General features: G+C 40.1%; 2 protein-coding genes across 2 annotated transcripts in view; one reads left to right on the forward strand and one right to left on the reverse strand.

Moving 5' to 3' along the window:
- Positions 1 to 4,668, reverse strand: part of rrm1 (ribonucleotide reductase M1 polypeptide) — a 10,166-nt gene extending 5,498 nt beyond the window's left edge. The window contains exons 1-2 of the mRNA XM_088345895.1: positions 4,516 to 4,668; positions 526 to 2,507 (exon numbers count right to left, since the gene is read on the reverse strand). Of these exons, the coding sequence (XP_088202021.1) occupies positions 526 to 2,507; positions 4,516 to 4,534 (2,001 nt within the window). The 5' untranslated portion in view covers positions 4,535 to 4,668. The remainder of the gene's footprint in view (positions 1 to 525; positions 2,508 to 4,515) is intronic.
- A 3,760-nt stretch (positions 4,669 to 8,428) lies between these two features.
- Positions 8,429 to 20,238, forward strand: qpctla (glutaminyl-peptide cyclotransferase-like a). The gene is made up of 7 exons (XM_088345441.1): positions 8,429 to 8,944; positions 12,960 to 13,106; positions 13,235 to 13,528; positions 14,665 to 14,826; positions 15,529 to 15,628; positions 15,711 to 15,827; positions 19,744 to 20,238. The coding sequence occupies exons 1-7, from the start codon at positions 8,771 to 8,773 to the stop codon at positions 19,887 to 19,889; spliced, it is 1,140 nt and encodes a 379-aa protein (XP_088201567.1). The 5' UTR covers positions 8,429 to 8,770; the 3' UTR covers positions 19,890 to 20,238.
- The last annotated feature ends 1,247 nt before the right edge of the window (positions 20,239 to 21,485 follow it).

Here is a 21,485-nt window from a genome sequence, read left to right on the forward strand (position 1 = left end):
AATGCATTTTTAACTTGCAAGGATAACAGGAGAAGACTGAAACCCCAGAGAAGAATTTCCAATCTTTTTCTAATGGCCCTTTCCCGAGCCTTTTTTTACCAAATCTCCAAAAATTGAGATTCGCCCTAAAAGTGTGGAAATCAAAGAAAAGCAGTATGATTGGCTAATAGTGAGAAATAGTGAGAAACATTGCCAGGAAAAAGTATTTGCCCCTACCTGATTGCCGTTTTTTTTTGCATATAAAAAAGGTTTCAGATTATCAAACAAACAACCAAAAAAAAAAACATGCAGTTTGAAACGTTGATCCCATTCATTAAGGCACGAAAAAAATCAAAACCTATGTGAAAAAGTAATTGCCCCCCCCGAACCTAAAAGTTGAGTTAAGAGTTGGGTCACCTTTGGCAGCAATGACAAAACAAACAATTACCGTATTACCATAAAAGCGCCCTATTTTCAGTGTCTACTAAACTACAAGCGCATCAGCGCTACTCTGGATGGTAATTTATATTCCGCGGTTGCGCTTACCTGTATGGACCCGTTGTGAGCAATGAGCTGGTTTTTCATGTCCTCGCCCCAGAGTCCCCTCTCTGTGAGGTCCTTGAGTAGGTGCGGGTTGACACACTGGAATTCACCCGAGAGAACCCTGCGGGTGTAGATGTTGCTGGTGTAGGCTTCGATGGACTCATTGTTGCCGAGGATCTGTGCCGTGGAGGCCGTGGGCATTGGTGCCAGCAGCAAACTGTTCCTCACGCCGTGTTTGGCGATCTTCTCCTTGAGTTTGGCCCAATCCCACAATGCCGTTGGGGTCTTTTGCCACATGTCGTACTGTAGTACTCCCTTACTGACTGGAGAGCCCGGGTAGGTCTCGTAAGGGCCGTGCTCTGCCGCCAGCTCGCAGCTGGCCTCCAGCGCCGCATGGTAAAGAGTCTCAAAGATCTGGACGTTGAGCAGCTGCGCCTCGGGGCTCTCGAATGGATAGCGCATGAGGATAAAGGCATCAGCTAGCCCTTGAACGCCGATCCCAATGGGCCTGTGCCGCATGTTGGAGCGCCTGGCCTCAGGCACTGGGTAGTAGTTAATATCGATGATCTTGTTCAGGTTCCTTACGATGACTTTCGTGACATCTGCTAGTTTTTTAAAGTCGTACTTGCGCTCCGGCGTGACGTACATGTTGAGCGCCACGGACGCCAGGTTGCACACGGCCACTTCATCCGGGCTGGTGTACTCTACAATCTCTGTGCACAGGTTGCTACATTTGATGGTGCCCAGGTTCTGCTGGTTGCTCTTACTGTTACAAGCGTCTTTATAAAGCATATATGGTGTGCCCGTTTCAGTCTGCGCCTCGATGATTGCGTACCACAACTGCTGTGCCTTGACCACCTTTTTAACCCGGCCCTCTTTCTCATATCGTGTGTAGAGCTTCTCGAACTCCTCGCCCCAGCACTCATCCAGACCGGGGCACTCATCCGGGCACATAAGAGACCAGTCCTGGTTGGTCTCCACCCTCTTCATGAAAAGGTCTGGGATCCACAGGGCGTAGAAGAGATCGCGTGCCCGTTGCTCCTCCTTACCAGTGTTTTTCTTTAGTTCCAGGAAGTCGAAAACGTCGAAGTGCCAAGGCTCAAGATACATAGCGAAAGCACCAGGTCGCTTGTTGCCACCTTGGTCCACGTAGCGTGCAGTGTTGTTGTAGACCCTCAGCATAGGCACCAGCCCGTTGGAGTTGCCATTGGTTCCGGCGATGTAGCTTCCAGTGGATCGGATGCAGCTAACTGCCACGCCGATCCCGCCTGCAGACTTAGAAATGAGGGCACATTGCTTGAGCGTGTCATAGATGCCGTCAATACTGTCATCCTTCATGGCCAACAAGAAGCAGCTGGACAGTTGCGGTCGGTTGGTGCCGGCATTGAAGAGCGTGGGCGAAGCGTGCGTGAACCAGCGCTCCGACAGCAGATTATACGTCTCGATGGCGGCATCCACCTGCTCGCCATGGATGCCCACGGCCACCCGCATCAGCATGTGCTGCGGGCGCTCCGCCACCTTGCCGTCCATCTTGAGAAGGTACGAGCGTTCTAAAGTCTTGAACCCGAAGAAGTTGTAGGAGAAGTCGCGGTCGTAGATAATGGCCGAGTTAAGCCGGTCCCTGTGCTCCTGGACCACCTTCAGTGTCTCCTTGGAGATCATGGGCGAGTGGCGGCGGTTGAGCGGGTTAACATAGTTGTAGAGGTCTTCCATCACGTCGCTGAAGACTTTCTTGGTCTCCTTGTGCAAGTTGGAAACGGCTATACGCGCAGCCAGGATTGCGTAGTCGGGGTGTTTGGTTGTGAGCGTGGCGGCGATCTCCGCAGCCAGCGTGTCCAGTTCCACTGTGGTCACGCCGTTGTACAGGCCCTGGATCACCTTCATCGTTATCTGGGCTGGGTCCACGAAGTCAGAGTTGAGACCGTAGCAGAGCTTCTGGATGCGCGAAGTGATTTTGTCGAACATCACGCGCTCCTGCCGGCCATCTGAAACGGTCAAATATCCTCTTTTATTGTGCTTTGAAAATACTGTGATACTTATGTACTCGAATGGCTTAAATATCACTGACACACGAGGGTGGTTACTACTTGCAATCAGGGATAATAGATTGCGGAATGTATTTCAAATTGCGAGGCACAAGGTCACCAAGCATGAAACCCGAGGCAGCAAGGAATTACGGTATCCTGATTTATTGCCCCTTTTCCTAAAATAGTGGGTTGAAAAGTTGTGATAAGAAATAAAATGGAAAACTGTAAGAACTATCTTTGAGTTGAAGAAAGTAACGATCGCCAAATCAAAGAATGATCTACGAGTTTCTGCCATTAACGGCTTCTTAGGCTACGGTCAATGGATAAAAGGTTGTGGGTTTATTATCAACTACACATTTTAATATGTTTTGTCGTTAGGAACACGTTTTATGGACATCTTAGGTATTGTGAAATGCGTAGGAAGGTATAAATAAACACCACCAGTTTATATGGTAATAATGGTTATGGTACTCCAACAACTCGTTGATACCGATCCCCCAAGGATTACTGAGGCATCACTTTGTAAAAATATAATATAATATATTACAATACAATACAATATAATGAAAAATAATATAATATAATAAAAAATAATATATATATATATATATATATACACACACATGCCTTATTCAATAAATTAGGTGAATTATGAGTATAAGGATTCCTAATTTGGGGAAATTAACAAAGATGGCCGACAAAGATGCAGCGGGACTGAAAAGTAGTCGTTTTTGTTTGCTGAAGTGTGTACACGATTTGAAATGCAAATTTTGTACAGTGTTCACATTTGTAGGGAACAACAGTTTCCATTCTAATCCCTGATTACTCAGCCCTAGGGCTGAATGTGTCCCAAAAATGTACTTTTGTCCATTTAAAAGATTCTTGGAAAACAAAAAACAAGTGGCGTCAGTTCTTAGAAATTTTCTAATGTGGATTACTCAAAACCAGAGACTACCTATGTAAAGAATAACTTCTTGGCACAGATGATGTATTTACAGTAAAGTTTGTATATAAAAACGTTTATTTGGTGTCCAATAAATTGTTTGAAGTGCTAATATTGTGTTAAATCAAACATATGGATGTATTCGACCTTTTTGGCAATTAGAGCTACTTCGTTACCATTTAGCATGAAGGGCTACCGTTTGATTTCTAAAATAACTTGTGTTATTTGTTTTGTTACTGTGTTCTTATTTGGGAGCAATTGTAAGATGAAGGGTTTTAATCGAACCAGTAAAACAGCATGCCAGTTAGTAATCAAATTTCCCACAAAATCATAATGATCCATCACTGGTGACCTGTTTTAAATACTAGTCCACGAGCTACTCATGTGCTCTTAAGGGGCTCCCTGGTGCCCGCGGGTACCGCTTTGGTAACCCCTCATTCACTATGCAGCGGAGGTGCGCATGCGCGTATATGTTTTAGTTTGGCGCCAATCGTGACAAAGACTTCCGGAAATAAGCAAATAATTACTCAAGAATGATTTCATAAACTTTTTGCTAAATAATTGTTAGAAATGGTTGTTTTCTCTTCAACCAGCCCAACTTGTTTAGCTTCTTAAATTGAGCGAGAGAAAGCTGTTGGGAACTGTTAGATAACTACAGTATACTGAACGTTTGACATGCTCGAATTGAACTTTTGGCAGAGTTAAGGTTTAATTTTAATGCAAATACGGCTATTTTCGATAGAATTGCAGTCACATTTAAGAGTATGTTAGCAAAGTCAAGTCGTGCTTATTTGTATAGCCCTTAGTCCTACAAACGGACTGTGCAGGCTACGGACTATTACAAACTACAGACTATTCTTATAACACAATCCCCTGATCTAAAACCTATATGATGGCAAGGAAAAACTCGAAACTTCGGCATAGGGAAAATGAAGAAACCTTGAGAAAGGACGGCACAGGAGGTAATCCCCGTTAAAGACAAAAGCCTCAAAATAGCTTCAAAAGCAATCACTTGTCACATACCTCTCTTAATCACATGCATTTTGGCTTAGTGTGGCGCAGTTGATCCTCCCCGAAAAAAGGCTAGAGTCCTCCTTTCCGCCGTTCGGTTAAGGAAAGAAGCAAACACGATTATGTTTGCACTGAGAGTCAACGGAGGAAGTCGGTGCATATTGAGGTGATGAACATGAAGGCGGGACTAAAGTGAGACATTGACCAATCGAAGTTAAGAAATTGGCGGGACTTAAAGCGGGACAGCCAATCACCCGTGACGACTTCAGTGTTTTAAAGTCTTCCCGGTTGTTTTCCGCGCGGGTTGAAATGTGGCGGGAATGAGAACAAATATGAAAAAACCCGGCAAAGAATGGATAAGCTCACACCCAAAAACTTGGCGACTATGACCTAGTTTAGTTTTCTAAATTTGATTTCGCAGACGATGAAGGAAAAGATTTGCAAGAAGTGTCGAACTTAAACGCATTCAAAATACCATTGAGTTTTTCATATCTTGATGATGTATAAAATATATATATCAGTATCTCATTTATTCCTACTTGTGCACAATGTCGTGGTTCATGTAGTTGCACTGTGTTCCGATGTAAATGCTATTTATACCTGTATATTACCTGTCTGTCTGTCTGTCTATCTTGGTCCTATCCCTCGAGATGAGTAACCGACAACAAGACAAACACATAAAATTAAAATATCTGCATTTATATAGCGCTTTTCAAGTCAATGAAGACTTCCTAAAGCGCTTTACAATGTGCTTCACATTTACCCATTCACACACACTCACACACCAATAGCGGCCGTGCAGCCATGCAAGACGCCAACCTGCTTATTGGGGGCATTAAGGGTTCAGTGTCTTACCCAACGACACTTCGACAGGTAACACGGAGGAGCCGGGATTTCAAATCTGCCATCTCTTGATCCCAAGACGAGCGCTCCACCTCCTGAGCTAATGCCGCCCCTACATACGAAAACATAAAAAATAAAAAGGGAAAAAGGAGCAGAAAACACACAAAAATATTCGGACCATGGACAGCCCAAACACCCAAAAAAGTTAAGCACTTCGGTACCCAAGTTGGTCATGCTTTCGTCCCTCCAGATGAAACGGGACACGAGATAACGGCCATGTCACTCGGGTCAGAGTGACACAACACACTCTTTTGTTCAACAGCAGGGCCCGACAGCTTTCACTGAATTACCACTGCCGCATCATACAGGTGCCCTGACCATCCCTTTGAACACATCCAAACATCCCACTATCCCTTTTCAACCCCTCTCCACTCATTCCTATCACCAACAGGAGCTCAAGCTTTCACTATATTTAGACCTCTTTCCTGCAGTGCACTCATAACACCATCCATCCACGTCAATCAAGGCCTTCCTCTTCAACTCCTTACATTTACTTCTGCCTAACCATCCTAATATTCTTTTTTAAGTCTTTTATCACATGTTTATTCTGGAATGGCACGTCTTATTTAGCTGGAAACAATGTGCAATATGTTGTAATCGATGACAATAAAAAACAATTTTATTTTGTTGTACTCTGGTTGATCCTGCTAGTAGCATATGCTTGTTTCAGAGATTAAGCCATGCAAGTCTAAGTACAAATGGCTAGTACAGTGAAACTGCGAACGGCTCTTTAAATCAGTTATGGTTTCTTTGATCGCTCCACCGTTACTTGGATAACTGTGGCAATTCCTGAGCTAATACATGCAAACGACGAATTTTTTTCTTTTTTACTTTCTGGACAAATTTCAACATATTACCTACTGATTTGTTTTATCGATGTTCACTATGTTTTGTGTACTGTTATGCAATGCTAAATCTATTGCACCCTGGTCACCCTGCAACTGGGATTACCACTTGTTCTCAAGATTTCTCATTTTCCTCGTCTTGAGGTTTTGAGTTTTACCTTGCCCGCATGTTGGTTTGAGATCAGGGGATGGTGTAATTGTAATCATGTGCAGTCCCTTGAGACAGGACTTGTATAAATCTTACCCTTAAATAGTTATTTTGGAGGGCTACTGTTATAATATTGAAATGTATCACTGTATATCGTCAAAACTGTGTGAGTTTTTCCAGTTACAATTCTTGTAATTTATCACATTGATATTTTATTCAGATAATTTAATGTGTGTATATACCAGAGCCATATCCCCCTAGTGGGAGATGGCTAAAATCAAGAATACATTTCACAGTTTTGACTCTTCCTGGGAGAGTGATACAGAGGAGGGGATTCAACCGATGTGTTGAGAGTCATTAGGTGACCAAATCCCCTAATTCCAACCCCTAATGCCGAGCGCCAAGCAGGGAGGCAATGGGTACCAATGTTGACAGTCTTAGGTATGACCCGGCCGAGGCTCAACCCAGCAACCTTCGAGTCTCGTGGCGGTCGTCCCTACCTCCATGGCCACCGAGCTGTACTTATCTACATGTATTTCTTGTTTCAGTCACTTGTTGCCACACTGTATCCATTTATCTAGTTGTTATATTCTTCTGAGTCAGGGGTGTCCGCAGACTTAATCATAAAATATCTAACGAGTGCTGGCTCATTGTGATTTCCTCGTAAAATTATTGTTTTTTTTAGTGGTAGACTGAGTCTATTTAACCCTACTTCCAATAGTTAACCTGGTAAATTCATAGTATTAACACGATTCGTTGTAATTTTAGAAATGCATATCAAACTGGATGCCCTTTGTGCTAATTAGAAACAAAAAAAGCTCCCAGTTTGAAAAAGGTTGGAGACCCCTGTTCTAAGAGGTGTTCTGATTCACTGTTAGGAGGGAGGCCTTGAGTCTCATCAAACCACCTGCACAACACACATGCCATTTAATTCACACTATTGTAAAATATGTCACTATTGATTGAAGAATTGTACAGTTTATTTTTTTATATGAAACTTAACACTACTATTTAATGATTGGACGTGTCACTATCATCATATTATTTGTTGCAAATTTCTTAGAAAAAAAAAACGCTTTTCTGTATTACATAAGAATTTCAAATAATATTACAAACCATACTATTTCATTCAATTTTTGGGGAAAAATTACTGCCTTGTAAACAAGAAATTTGTCGTCTGGGGACCACCAGGCTGTACCTGCACAAGACACACCACAGGAAAAAGTGCCCCCACGACACTAGTGGTTAAGGGAAACCACAGTACATTCAAAAACCTTAGTCTGTACTAGATACAATGTTACTGTTTTGAAAAGAGTGAATATATAAATTTTAAGACAAAAAGAGGGAGAAAGGGGGTCGAAATCAAACTGGAAAACAACATTGTTTTGTAAAGGGGTTTATTTTGGATCTCGTTATTTTAAATTTGTAATGCAAACAAGCTAGATTTAGTATGTAAACAAACCATAGCCCAAGGGAAAACACTGAGTACACGTTTAAAAAAACACGAATAGAACTGACAACAAGTATTTTGCATGTTTGTTTTGTACAAGCCAATGTAAATATAGTATATTTGTAAATATACTTAGAATCCATGTTGCACTACTGTTGTTTGAATTGGTTTCCAATTCATCTCCCAATCAAGATTGACGCATATAAAACACAAACGGTTTCAGTTTACCTTTGAAAGAAACACGTTTACAAAAATTCGGTATTTTTGGTTTAAAATTGATAGAAAAGCAAGGTTTTTATTTTGGCCCAATAAAACCGTATACAGTACTGTTTAAATTGGCCAGTAGGTAGCGACAAACTACACTGATTTTGATACAACCGAATCTACAGTATTTGTCAAAATGAACCTAGAGAATGAGCAATATAAAACTGAATTAGGTCGAAAAGGGAAGAAAAGTTTTTTTCTATTTTGGCATAGCAGTTATTACTTCTAAAAATACATAGCTATTTTTAATCACTTTTGTGACGCGACCCACACACACTGAATCATATGGTGGCGCTGGTACTGGTTTTTACCTTTTGTGCTCAATACGTAGAAGAAGAAGAACATACAACATCCGGAAAAAGGCACAATTCAAAAATCTGCGCTAACCTTAAATTCATAATTTTGCGTTAGACTGATGTCAATTATGTGCAAGAAATTGGGAATGTATAACAAAAGAAACGACCTGTGGCTGTCAAACAACTTTTTTAAGATGTTTCGTGAACGTTAAAATATAAGCGCTTCGTTGACATAAACAGTGTTCTTACTTACTCTAAGTTCCGCCCCCAGTTTTTCCTGTCCCCGCTCGTGGTTGCCAGATTTGTACGGGACACGTAGTTGTGTGAACCCGCGGATAACACAACATTTGCTTCCCCCGCCATGTCGAAATCTTACCGGCGGCATAGCATGCCCGTGCGTCACGTGAACGAACGTGATCGATTGATGCGGTGGTGCCTCCTCGGCACCTTGGCATTCGCCCTGGTACTTGCGTCATACCTGTACAGCATCCCCTCCTCACACCGCAGTCCTACTGCAGATGTCATCAACGACAAGGTAATTTATCACACATTCAAAATAGAAATAACACAAGACTAGTCTGCTAAACTAATCAAACTGGAAATACAAGCGCCTGCTTGGCGCTGTTAAATGACACGTCAACTTTTTTTTCCACTCTAAAACGTTGGACTTCACATCTGTTCATCGTGTCATTACTTTGCATGACTTGGCTGGAACCTTTTTTAACAAGCGTTTTTTTCCTGAAGGGAGTCTATCGCTTGATTTGATTGGGATTTTTTTTTTCAAGACAGACTTCGTAATAAGAACAGTAACACGTCACAGATAATCAAGTGTTTGTGTTTGGAATCATCAATAAATAAATCTAATGGAATTGAATTAATAAAGCACCGTCCATTAAAGTCTGAAATGCAAATTGCGAAATATATATCAAATAACTTTCATAGAAACGTGCATTTTTCTAAATACTCGTAGGTCGAGAAAATTGAGTTTATTTACATAACATGTGCTTCACCTAAATGACATCAATGTCAATCATCTTGCTGCTACAGGTAACCATAAAATTCAAAAATCTTACGAAATGCTCTGCAAAAAAAGAGAGAAGAAATCGGATGCAATTTGGTATCTGTAGTCTGTAATCTTGTTTGTGCGTTTTAGCACTTGATTTTGGTTGCTTGACTCAACATGTAGTGGTCAAATAAAACGCACTGTCCTTTTAATGTGCACATTTTGAGACAAGAGCCTAGTAGGACTTATAATTATTTTTTTTCCAAACGTATTTTGTATTGTTAAAACTTTGTAAGAGAGTCATAATTACAATATGTAAAAAATACATATTCTATATTATAATAATAGGAAGCCACTTTCTTGTGTCTTGTTTCATCGCGAGGGACGAAAGCATGACCAACTTAGGTGCCGAGGTGCCTAACTTGTTTGTGTGTTTGGGCATTTGGGTTGACCATGGTCCAAAAAAATGTGTGTGTGTTTTTTTTTCCCCCTTTTATTTTATTTGTTATTGAATGCGTTTGTCTTGCTGTCGGTCACCCCTCTTGAGGGATATGACCAAGGTAGATAGATAGATAGATAAATGGAAAGCCCTATATATATATATATATATATATATATATATATATATATATATATATATATATATTCTGTTTATCGTATTAAGCATAGTTGTTTGCCTGGCAACAAACGGTGCCCTATGGAAAAATAGGTGGGGCAAAATGTGATACAAAGTAATGTCCATCTTCAATACAATACGGGGTCCAAATCAGTCCTACCCACCAAAAAGAAAGGAGTATCAATCATTATAGTTAATGAATCATAACAAACATTACATCCATCCATTACCGTATATTCCCCCTGTAATTAGATTTTGTGGCCCCTGATACACATTCTTAATTTTATAACCTTGAAACTGGACAACTAGAGGCCCTAACACAACATAAGGGTTAAGAATTCCTGTCGAGTCCACGGCAAATTAACTGTATATTGCTTTATTAGGTAGAGCTAATACATTCAGGAGTCTATCTCAAGTTCAAATCCATTTTGCATTGATCAATTGGTCAGGACACTTTGTTTGTCTTTGCAACACATAATGCCATTTTGATTGCTTTGACAATGTGTACACATTTTGTCTATTCTGTCCATGCGACTATTCATTTGGTGTAATTGGCTAGCTCATTTTGGGTGCTTTAAATTTGGTACGTAACAAGAGCCAGATCAATTCTGTTGAAATCCATCTACTTGCTTTGGTAACATTTTTGTTTCATTTTTCTGTAGCACTTCGTCACAAGTATTCCAATTGAAACAAATAGGATGTGTAATATATATTTTATTTTTAAATCTCTTCAAAAACAATTTCTTAAGGGCAGTTTTGTGACAGCACATTTTCTGTAACACTACACAAATAATACACTTTCAAATCATAAAGTCAGCATTTCTTCGACAAACACAAACATTTCAGTGTGTATTGAGATTAACTGTTCATCCAACATTTGAAAAAAAAATCAAAAATTTTAATTTACCTGCAAAACAGGCACAGCAACCAAATTCAAAAATAAAAATAAACATTCTCAAATGCCTCTCATAGGAAAATTGATCAATATTTTTTGTTGTTAGATGATTTGAGCCATTTTATATTTTTTACAGGAACTATTTGCTTATCTCTTAGACCTATGTTTCATGTTGATGATATCTGTGCATTGTTTGTTAATTACCTGCAACATCCATTTCAGCCTGGTCATCCTCTAAGAGGAATTACCTCATGTGCGGTCCATTTTCAAGGTTTATTCATTTTCCTCATGCTGAGGTTTTGAGTTTTTCCTTGCCCTCATGTAGGTTTTAGATCAGGGGGATTGTGTAATAGCCTGAAATAGTATGTAGTCTGTACAGCCCTTTGAAACTTCATGTGATTAAGGGCTATACAAATGAACATGACTTGACTATTATTTAGCGCCCCAAAATTTTAAAAATTATCTGCACTGCTTATCCTCAGTGGGCTCCTGGGGGTGTTGGAGACCATCCCAGCCATCTTTGGTCAGTGGGCAGGGGACACCCTGAATTGGTTGCCAGCTGTTAATTGTTTGAGGGGCCACCACTAGATGTTTCTGTATTGTGCAGTGCAATTGAAAACGAGTTCTAAAATGTACAAGAATGAATACAAACTAGGGAGACTTAAATTGACCAAAGTGCACCATATTTCTTCTAAATTTTTTGCACAGCCTTTCCCAAGGTGACACTTCACTGGGCACACAGATAGACAACTCACTCGCTCATTCACACCTAGGGACAATTTGGACCGTCCAATTAACCTGAAATTCATATTTTTGGAATGTGGGAGTGCCCGGAGAAAACTCACACATGCACTGGGAGAACATGCAAACTCCACACCGGTTGGTTTGATCCCATGACTTTAGAACTGTGCCTTAGACGAACTAACCACTTAGCTGCCGTGCCGCCCCATCGAAAATGAATTCGTAAAAAATAAGTCTGAATTTGGTGTAAATGAAAATATGAACTTATAGCACTGCTTAATATTTATGACGTGAATGGTCCTGGTATGTTTTCTGCATATTTGAGAAAGCTGTTTTCTCTCATAACTATTTTCATTTAGTGTCCTGGCAAGTGTAATATATAGGTAATTAACCATAAAACACACGATTTTGCAAGCGGATTCATTAAAAAAAAAATTATTTCTTTTTTTTTTCAATTGTTTCTATTACAACGGGATGTACAATTATAATGGAACATACATTGTACTTTTTTTTCTTACAAGTGCATTTGTAAAAAAATAAAAATTTTACCTCACAAATTACTAGGTAGACAATTGTCAAATGACAGCATAAGATACACATGCAATCACAGACAAGAAAACCCAAACCACCCACCGCCCCGCCTCGCCTCGGCCTGACTTCACGTGGCTAGCTAAGTGAGTGTGTACTTAAAAACATACACACAACAAAAATAAAATTAAAGCGACAGCATCAGGCACACATTTAGTCTAGTCATGTTTATTTGTTTGGCCTTTAATCACAAGGAGTCCTAAAGGGCTGCACAGACTATTGCAAACTACAGACTATTATTACAACATCATCTGATCTGAAACTTACATGAGGGCAAGGAAAAACTCAAAAACCTGAACATGAGGAAAATGAAGAAACCTTGAGAAGGGACCGCACATGAGATAATCCCCCTTCCAGGATGACCAGCCTGAAACGGGTGTTGCATTAATAAACAATAAAAATAAAAAGTAAAATATAGAATAAAAAGGATAACCAGGTTGCAATGGATGTACAATGAACAAACAATACACAGACATTGTCAACATGAAATAAAGGTCATTAAGGAGGGCAACTGTTTCAGGTATTCGAAATAAGAAATTATGGGATGCCATTTTTGGAAGAATTGTGTGGTGGATCCTCTTAAAGTGTACTTGATCTAAGATATGTGTCATATAACAGCCCTACACTTGACATACACAATTTATACATAAATAAAGAAAATCTTTAAATGTGAATTTCAGAAGAACCCTTGACTTTCTACTTTGCAGTGGTCCCACAAGCCCACCAAGTATACAACATCTCAAATCGACCACCTGGTCTCTCAAGTGAACGGAAAACGCTTGTGGGAGGAGCAACTGAAACCTTTTTTGATACCGAGGCTGCCCGGGACACCTGGCAGTAGGATCGTGCGAAATGTAAAACCCTTTTTGAATTTCTTGATTATTGATATTTAGGTACATTATCACACATCATGAAACCGTTAATTAATGACAGACGTGCAGTATAGAGTCGATCTGATCTGTGTACAAAACGCTGCACACAGCACATCACGACTGCGCTTTCCTCGCTTTCCGCCGATTGGGATATCGCCGAGGAACCCTTTCTTTCCACCACCCCGAGAGGAGAGGTGTTGTTCACAAACATCATCGCCACCCTGGAGCCTTCGGCCCCTCGCAAGATGCTGCTGGCGTGTCATTACGACTCCAAGGACTTGCCTGTAGACAGACGCAACCCAAATCGGGTTTTTATCGGCGCCATTGACTCAGCGGTGCCCTGCGCTATGATCTTGGAGCTGGCCAACGCTCTGGATAGCAAGCTCAAGTCTTTCAAACAAAAAGTGAGTACGTCTCATAGGTTTGCTGTTTCAGAACCACCCAAAACTCGTTGTGATTCACTCGAAAAGAGTTCGGTGGGAGTCACAAACACAAAATGATTTGCTTCATTTGAATTTGAAAGTAAATACAGTAATGCCTCGTTTTTTGCGGTTAATGGGGACCAGAGCCCTCCCTTGAAACCTGAAAATCTGCGAAGTGGTAAAGCCCCTATAAAAGGCCTTATGGCTCAATCCTACCTCAAAATGACATCTGTACCAACTGAGAGTAAACGACTGTAACAAAATAACAACAATAGATCCACAAATAAAAACGCAGAACACGGAATTCCTGTTGAATGAATGGTCTTTCTTGTCATACAAAAGTGTGGTAAAATTAAGTTGTAGAGCCTTCGCCTTTCATTTTCAGAAAGCAGTTTTAGAGAGCAGCTGGCTAGCGGCACATTAGCTTCGGGTATCCTCCAAATGAGCTAGTTTCTGAGATGATTGAAATACAACCGTCCCGATCGTAGCGGTTTCCCATGAGCTGGAGTTCTAGGTCTTGCGTTTTATGAGTAAAGGATCTGGCGGTTGTGCGATACCGGCTCAAAATGGGAAACTGGTGAGAGTTGTTGCGTAGCCTAGCCGTGGTGCGCCCGAATTGCGGCCTTGTGTTGTCTTCTCTTCTGATGCCGCCTCAGCCCCGAAACCGATTATAATCCAGGAGCACCTGCTTGTGATCACCATTTCTTTACGCTCTTTTGACTTTCCTCAGAGTCTAATGTAAATGATTAATTTATTTCCAATGTAACATCCCATTGAAATACTAGCGATAGCTGTGCTTTGTAAATTGTTTTGGGTTGTTTGTGCGCCCGCCCATCCCAGCTCTTTGACTGACAGCATACACCAGCCTATCATAGTCATGCCTACGGACATTCACGCCCACCCAAACAACTTGCCCTGTGATAGCATTTGCTGTGTTCTGTTTTCTGCAGAACACAATTCGTGATAAGTTGATACCAATGACATTAAATACAAGTTGTTGCAAAATTTGCAAAACTGTGAACCAACAATAACGGATGCGCGATTATGCGAGATATCTCTAAAAACGTTTTTTCCCTGTAGCCTTGTTAATTTTGGATACAACTGAATTCTTTCCACAGAAGCCTCCACTAACTCTGCAGCTGATCTTTTTTGACGGCGAAGAGTCTTTCGAGCAATGGACTGCAACCGATTCACTGTATGGTTCCCGTCACCTGGCAGAGCGCATGGCCGCCACTCTGCACCAAGCCGGCCCACCACAAATCACCCTGCTGCAGACTGTGGTAAGCACTGAGTTTAGGATTATAATCTTTGGGATGCACAGAAAATGGTTTTCTATAAAATCCTGCTAAGATTGTAGCTGTTTTGTCTATATATTTGTTACTATATTTTGATGAGAAAAAATCTGGAGCCCATCCCAGCCATCTCCGGGCAGTGGGCAGGGACACCCTCAACTGGTTGCCAGCCAATCGCAGGGCACACGATGACAGACAACTCACTCGCTCAGTCACACCTAGAGACAATTTGGACCGGCCAATTCACCTGAAATGCATGTCTTTGGAATGTGGGAGGAAACCGGAGTGCCTGGAGGAAACCCACGCAAGCACGGGGAGAACATACAAACTCCGCACAGTAAGGCCGGTAGCTGGATTTGAACCCACGCAGGAGGTTCCCACGACCTGAGAACTGTGCTGCACACCCGCTAACCACTGCCCCGCCGTGCTGCCCTATTTAAAATAATCTTAATCTAAATCTGTAGATATTTAATGTATCATTTGTTTTTATGTTAAAGTATTTTTGGGGGGGCAATTATCTTTGTTTTTTTTAGTGAATTATTTATTATTAATAGATATGTTTTTTTCACACAACAAATTAAAAGATCTTTTAAAATTTGTATTTTCGAGTTTTCATTTTTGATGGTGTACTCTGTATGCAACAAGGGGAAAACGCAAAATCCCCCAAATTAATTTTCATTTTCCATACAGGACCTCTTTTTGCTGCTCGACCTGCTGGGCACTCCCTATCCAACGATAGTGAATCACTTTAGCAACACGGAGCGCTGGTTCGACCGCTTGATGGCTGCAGGTAAACTTGCCGAAGGGGAACAACAACAAACGAAACCTGGTTCAATCCGTTAGTACGCCATTTTTATTCCTTCGGTTGACAGAGAAGCGCCTCCATCGCCAAGGTCTGCTTGCGTCGCATTCCTCGGATCACAACTACTTCAGAAAAGGGTTGAACTACGGAGCGGTTGAGGACGATCACATACCTTTCCTTCGTCGAGGTAAACGAAAAGGATGAAAGAATTGTGTTATTTTTTTGTGCTTTTTGCAATGGTGAGAAAATAAGCTGCACTATAAAAGGATGCAAAACTAAAAATTGTATGGTGACATACAGAATTTACTTTAAAACAAGCATCGATTTGGAACTTAATAAAACATTTTATTGTGGTACAGAGATCGACCGATTATCGGACAGGCCGATTGTCGGCACGATATTTGGGAATTTGACGGATATTGGTGTCAGAATTTTTTATTTATTTAGGCTCAGAGACGGCCAAGCCTTTCTCTCCCTCTCGCCTGCCTTCTGTCTCTGACGCTACCTGCCTCGCGCCTTCTGATTGGATAAGTGACCTAGAGCAAAGCAACTGAAGTAGGAAGAATAACGTTAGAGCAGAGTAAACAGTGGCAGCTCTGTTAAATTTGAAGTCCCGACATGCCTGAGTCAAGACCGCTGATAATATTAAGATTTTTAAAAGTCTATAGTAAAAAACCACGTGTGCGATTGAGATCGCGTAAAATGTGTAGTCAACTTGTTTTAGGGAAGCACGTTTGAAGGGGAGAATGATATTTTCACATTAGTTCGTCAATCAAGCTTGTGTTTTGTGATTGAGAGAGAGCATAACAAGCACGCTAAGTGGAAGGCTAAGTTATTAGCTATTACCATAACATGGTAACACTTTTAATTTCACGAGCTCTATTGAAATTTTGATGCAGTTTTGTTTTAAGTCTTGCTGATTGGATTTACATTTTTATTTATTTCCTGTATAAAATAATCAGGGAGCTATTTAAGTTTTTATGTATTTTTACACGGGTTTCTGCTCAGCCTATTTTATTTCCTGCACTGTAAGTTTTTGGTTTAAATGAAAGATATATCATCTTAGTTGTGTTGAAATTCAAATGTGTTTACTGTTAAAGTCAAGTCAAGTCATCTTTATTTGTATAGCCCTAAATCACTAAGAGTCTCAAAGGGCTTCACAGATTATTACACTATATTACACAGACTATTTTTCAGCCGACGAGAAGAGTAGGTTATTCATATGCTGTGGAGTAGAAGTGAGTTTTAAGTTTAGATTTAAACATTTCCACTGAGGTTGCAGATCGGATCTCAGGGGGAAGAGCATTCCACAGCACCGGTGCCCGGATGGAGAACGCTCTCGAACCAGCAGAACACTTCTTTGCTCTTGGGATCACCAGAAGACCGGCACTCTCAGATCGTAGGCTTCGGACCGGGACGTAGGGGCAAATCAGATCTGAAAGATAAGAGGGAGCAAGTCCATGTATGATTTTGTACAATACTAAGAGAACCTTGAAGTCACATCTATGGCTAACTGGGAGCCAATGCAGGTAGCCAAAATCGGTGTTATGTGATCGTACTTTTTTGTCCTAGTTAAAAGACTCGCTGCGGCATTTTGTACCAGCTGAAGAGACTTGATTCTAGACTTCGGGAGACCAGAGAGTAGTGCATTACAGTAATCGAGACGGGAGGTAACAAATGCATGAATTATAATTTCCGCATCAGACTGAGACAGTATTGAACGGATTTTAGCAATGTTACGAAGATGGAAGAAAGCGGTTCTAGTAATTTTCTTTACATGCATTTCAAAGGATAGATCAGGGTCAAATATGACACCTAAATTTTTAACTGAGTCACTCTGTGTGATGTGACATTTGTCAATGTTCACAGCAGTTTTTGGGAATAAGTCACGGCATTTAGATGGACCAATGACTAACATTTTGGTCTTTTCAGAGTTAAGACGCAAGAAATTGAGTGACATCCACTCTTTTATCTCAATGAGGCAGGCCTCCAAATTTCCACAGTTTAGTGTGGTAGATTCCTCCATATTAGATCTATTAAAGTTTTATTCTAATTTACAACAAATATTCTTTGGTTTTATTTGCATTATTAAGAATGTCTTGCGCCAATTTTTAAGCATTCGCAGCGAATTAAAATCTGCTGCAAATATCTGTTATTGGCCTCCTTTTAAAAATACCAATAATCTGTATCTGCCCTGAAAAACCCATATTGGTCGATCTATATGTAGTCGGAAAGCATTTAATCCAGAGGTGTACAAACTCGTTCCTCTCAGAGCAGGTGTGGACAAACCTTTTGAGTCATGGGCCGCATCGGGTTGGAAAATGTTTCATCGGTGTCAGGTCAGGAGGGAAAAAAAACCCAACTGATTTATTTAATTTCTGCATATGCCGATACAGAGTCTTTAAATCCGATACCTCTGCAATGCATGAGGAAGAAAGATAACGTAAGCCTATCCCATTTTTTTTTGTTCGCATTTACTTGTACAATTTAAATTTTATTGAATGTTTGTAAAGGGTGCATTTTATCCAATAAGCTTTGAAACACATGACATTTTATAATAAATGTATTTCAAATATTTGACCAAAACTAATTGCAAAGTGAAATAATATATCTCATTTTAAAACACTAAATTTGATCATTTGAATAAAAAAGATCAATACAATAGGGCTAGTTCAGGAGTGTTTTTAATTGCATGAAAAATAAAATAAAATGATAAAAAAGCAGGTAAAAAATAATGTAACCAGTTATTAAATGTTGGCCATGAGCTTAATGAAAATATAGTTTCTTTGGTGGCACACAAATATTGTAAGGCACCAAAACATCTCATTTTTTATAAGGATACCTTTTTTTTGACAATGTTAGCATTGTATTTTTTTTCTATGTCCGTTTGGCAGGTTGGATTATAACGCCTGACGGACCATAGTTTATCAACTCCTGTCTTCGAGTTATCAACTGAAAATGCTAATGATACTACACGGGCCACGTTGATTTTGTTAACACACAGTATCTCCATTTTGTTCATTTCTATTTTCTTCTTCAGGGGGATGAAAAAAACTTAATTTGAAAAAGTGCAAAAGTAAAAGATACATATTCTGGAAATGGCAGCGATGATATGAGAAAAATTGGATAAGCCTACTCTATACTTTCCCTATGCACTTCTAGTATTAGATTTTTTTTTTTAACTTAATACAGATTTACAGTGTTCTTTTCCAGTTAGATTTTTGCTAGCATGTTTTGTCTAGCAATGCCTCTTGATATTATATTCTTTGAAAATAGCCACAGTCTCTTGGATGATTAGGCAGACGCAGCTGTTTCAGATTTGGGTGAAATAATACTCCAATTTCTACTTGTCCTGGAAGGGGTGGCCCTCACTGTCAACTTTCCTTTTTTTTTATTTACAGTCGCCATGTCGAAAGATGGGGTGGGCTAAAATTCTTACAGAAAGCCATGGGCAAGGATCCCAAAGACCTATTGCCATCATCTGGTGAAATGGTGAATTTGTTTTTGATACAAATTTATTTTTATACTGCTGTCAAAATTACTGGCGGGCCACATATTAGTAATTTTAATGATGGCTGCGGGCCAGTAAATTTTTGATTATGGGGCACAACTGGCCCTCGGGCCGGACTTTGGACATGCCTGATCTAATCTAACTCCTACTTTATAAATCCTGGCTTTTGTGTCTGTGTGTGCACGTATGTGCGTGTTCTTAACAGCTGAAAATGTACGCAGTTGTACTTTAGGGCTCTGAGATTGATTTCGCCAGGTTTCTTGTCAAGTCAACTCCAATCAATGCAAACTAAATCGATAAAAATCTGCTTCCGTGTAAGTTGCATGCGGCCATACTGCTCTTTGGTGCTTCCTAGTGGCTCATTGGTGCTTTTTCAACAAACCATGGCCCCAACAACCTCTCCTAAGAAGAGTGCCCAGCAACTAATATGCTTGTAAACTATAAGTGCGCATTTTTTTCTTTAAGCTCTGGGTTTATACAACTATGGTTTACTGAGTTATTTTTGTTAATGGGGAGCTAAAATGATCACATTGTATTTGTATTGAACCAATTGAAAAGCTATGAAGCCGATTTTTATCGTTTCTTGTCCTAGGGGTCCCCGTTCTCCACATAATCGCCACGCCCTTTCCAAGTGTCTGGCACACACTAGATGACAACGAAGATCACCTCGACCGTCCCACCATCGAGAATCTGACAAAGATCATGGCCGTGTTCCTCGCCGAATATTTTGGCTTGTGAGCAAAGGTGAAAGAGTGCCTGCCGTGATGAAGTCGATATACCGGACAAATGAAGAAGCCGAGTGGGGTTAAATGCTGTCAACACAACACCACAAAAGAAGAGACCAACTGCGGCGTCCTAGGTTAAGTATGTCCTCTGCTGCCTTAATGCTCACAGAGCTTGCCTTTTTACCCTATCCCATCAATATGAAATTAATTCATGAAATGATTTTAGTCAAAACACTGAAATGCACAGAAAAGAAAATGAGGAAATACATATACCACATTGACGCACGGTCCGATTTACAAAAAAATGGACTTACAGCCCTTTCATCATTTGATTGAATAAACAAGAAGTTATCTATAAACTGTTTGTGTATAAATGTTTTATTGTCTTACCTTATTTGATAAATGATGTCTATGTGCTGCTTCGTTTGAAATAAAAGCATCAACACGTAAATCTCTATTATTAAAAATTTAAAGAATCAACAATAAAACATTATGGATGCCTGGATGTCTGTATGGCTTGACTTGCTTTTAGCTTGCTATTTCTATCACAAAATGTATTCTTTGGGACTGAGGGCCTAATCAGAATGCTTGGTCTCTCTATCGCCCTCTGCCATGAGGCATGAGAATTGCGTACCTCACTTGGCATCTGCAGAATTTCAGCATGGTAAGATGTTACATACTCATTGTATTAATAATCATAATATAATGAGAAAATTCAGCAATTTAAAATGAAAATAGAAATATATTGAATTTTAACCAGAATTTTTTTTCTAACTAAATAAGCCATATAATATTTTTATAATTATATAATTGCACGTTTAGGAGTTTTTTTTTAATGGTATATTTTTGGGTTTGGATCCCTGATCCACTAGGGTGATAAATGCCCCATTTCTTGTGGTGTGTCTTGAGCAAGTACAGCCTGGTGGCCCTCATCCCTTTCCAAGCCAACAAATGTTTCCAGCTGGTCTCGAACTGGGGACTTTTAATGTGTGTGTTTAATAATAAAGTAAGATGGGAAAAGTATTTTTATTTTTACACGCAGACGCTCCCCTAACTTACGACCATTCGACTTACGAAAAACGGTAGATACGAAAAAAAAAATTCGGGATGTCGAAAAATATACGAACATTACTGTAAGTTAGTTTGTATCGTGTATACCTTTTTCCGAGTACAGGACATTACTGTAGTGCTTCTTTCCGCCGTGTGGTGCTGTGAGAGGTCACCCAGCCTCCACCCTGAATATGAAATCTGGCTTCTACTTCCTGATTCGCGTGTAAATATACTGTCCTGAATCTCCAGCGTGCAAAGAACTTTGATGTTTTTATTGTTTAATATCTCGTGCATCCATTCAATATAGTTGGTGTAAAGAAGAAGCGAGCCGTTTCTTTTGAAATGTAACTGAAATAAGAAAGCTTGATGTGGTTGAGAAAATTTTTGGATCAATTTTTTTATCCGTCCGCTCTATACCACGGAGGGGGACCACTTGAAGCTCATCTTCCACAAGTAAGTTAAACTTAACTTTATTTTCTTTATAGAGCATATTGTTTTATGAAATGTTTTTTATTTTTAGTAAAAAACAATACAGGTTACGTATACAAGCCTTAAACAT

Source organism: Urocampus carinirostris, chromosome 10, assembly GCF_059441175.1.
Source record: "Urocampus carinirostris isolate Australia breed hairy pipefish chromosome 10, RoL_Ucar_1.0, whole genome shotgun sequence".
Classification (NCBI taxonomy): domain Eukaryota; kingdom Metazoa; phylum Chordata; class Actinopteri; order Syngnathiformes; family Syngnathidae; genus Urocampus; species Urocampus carinirostris.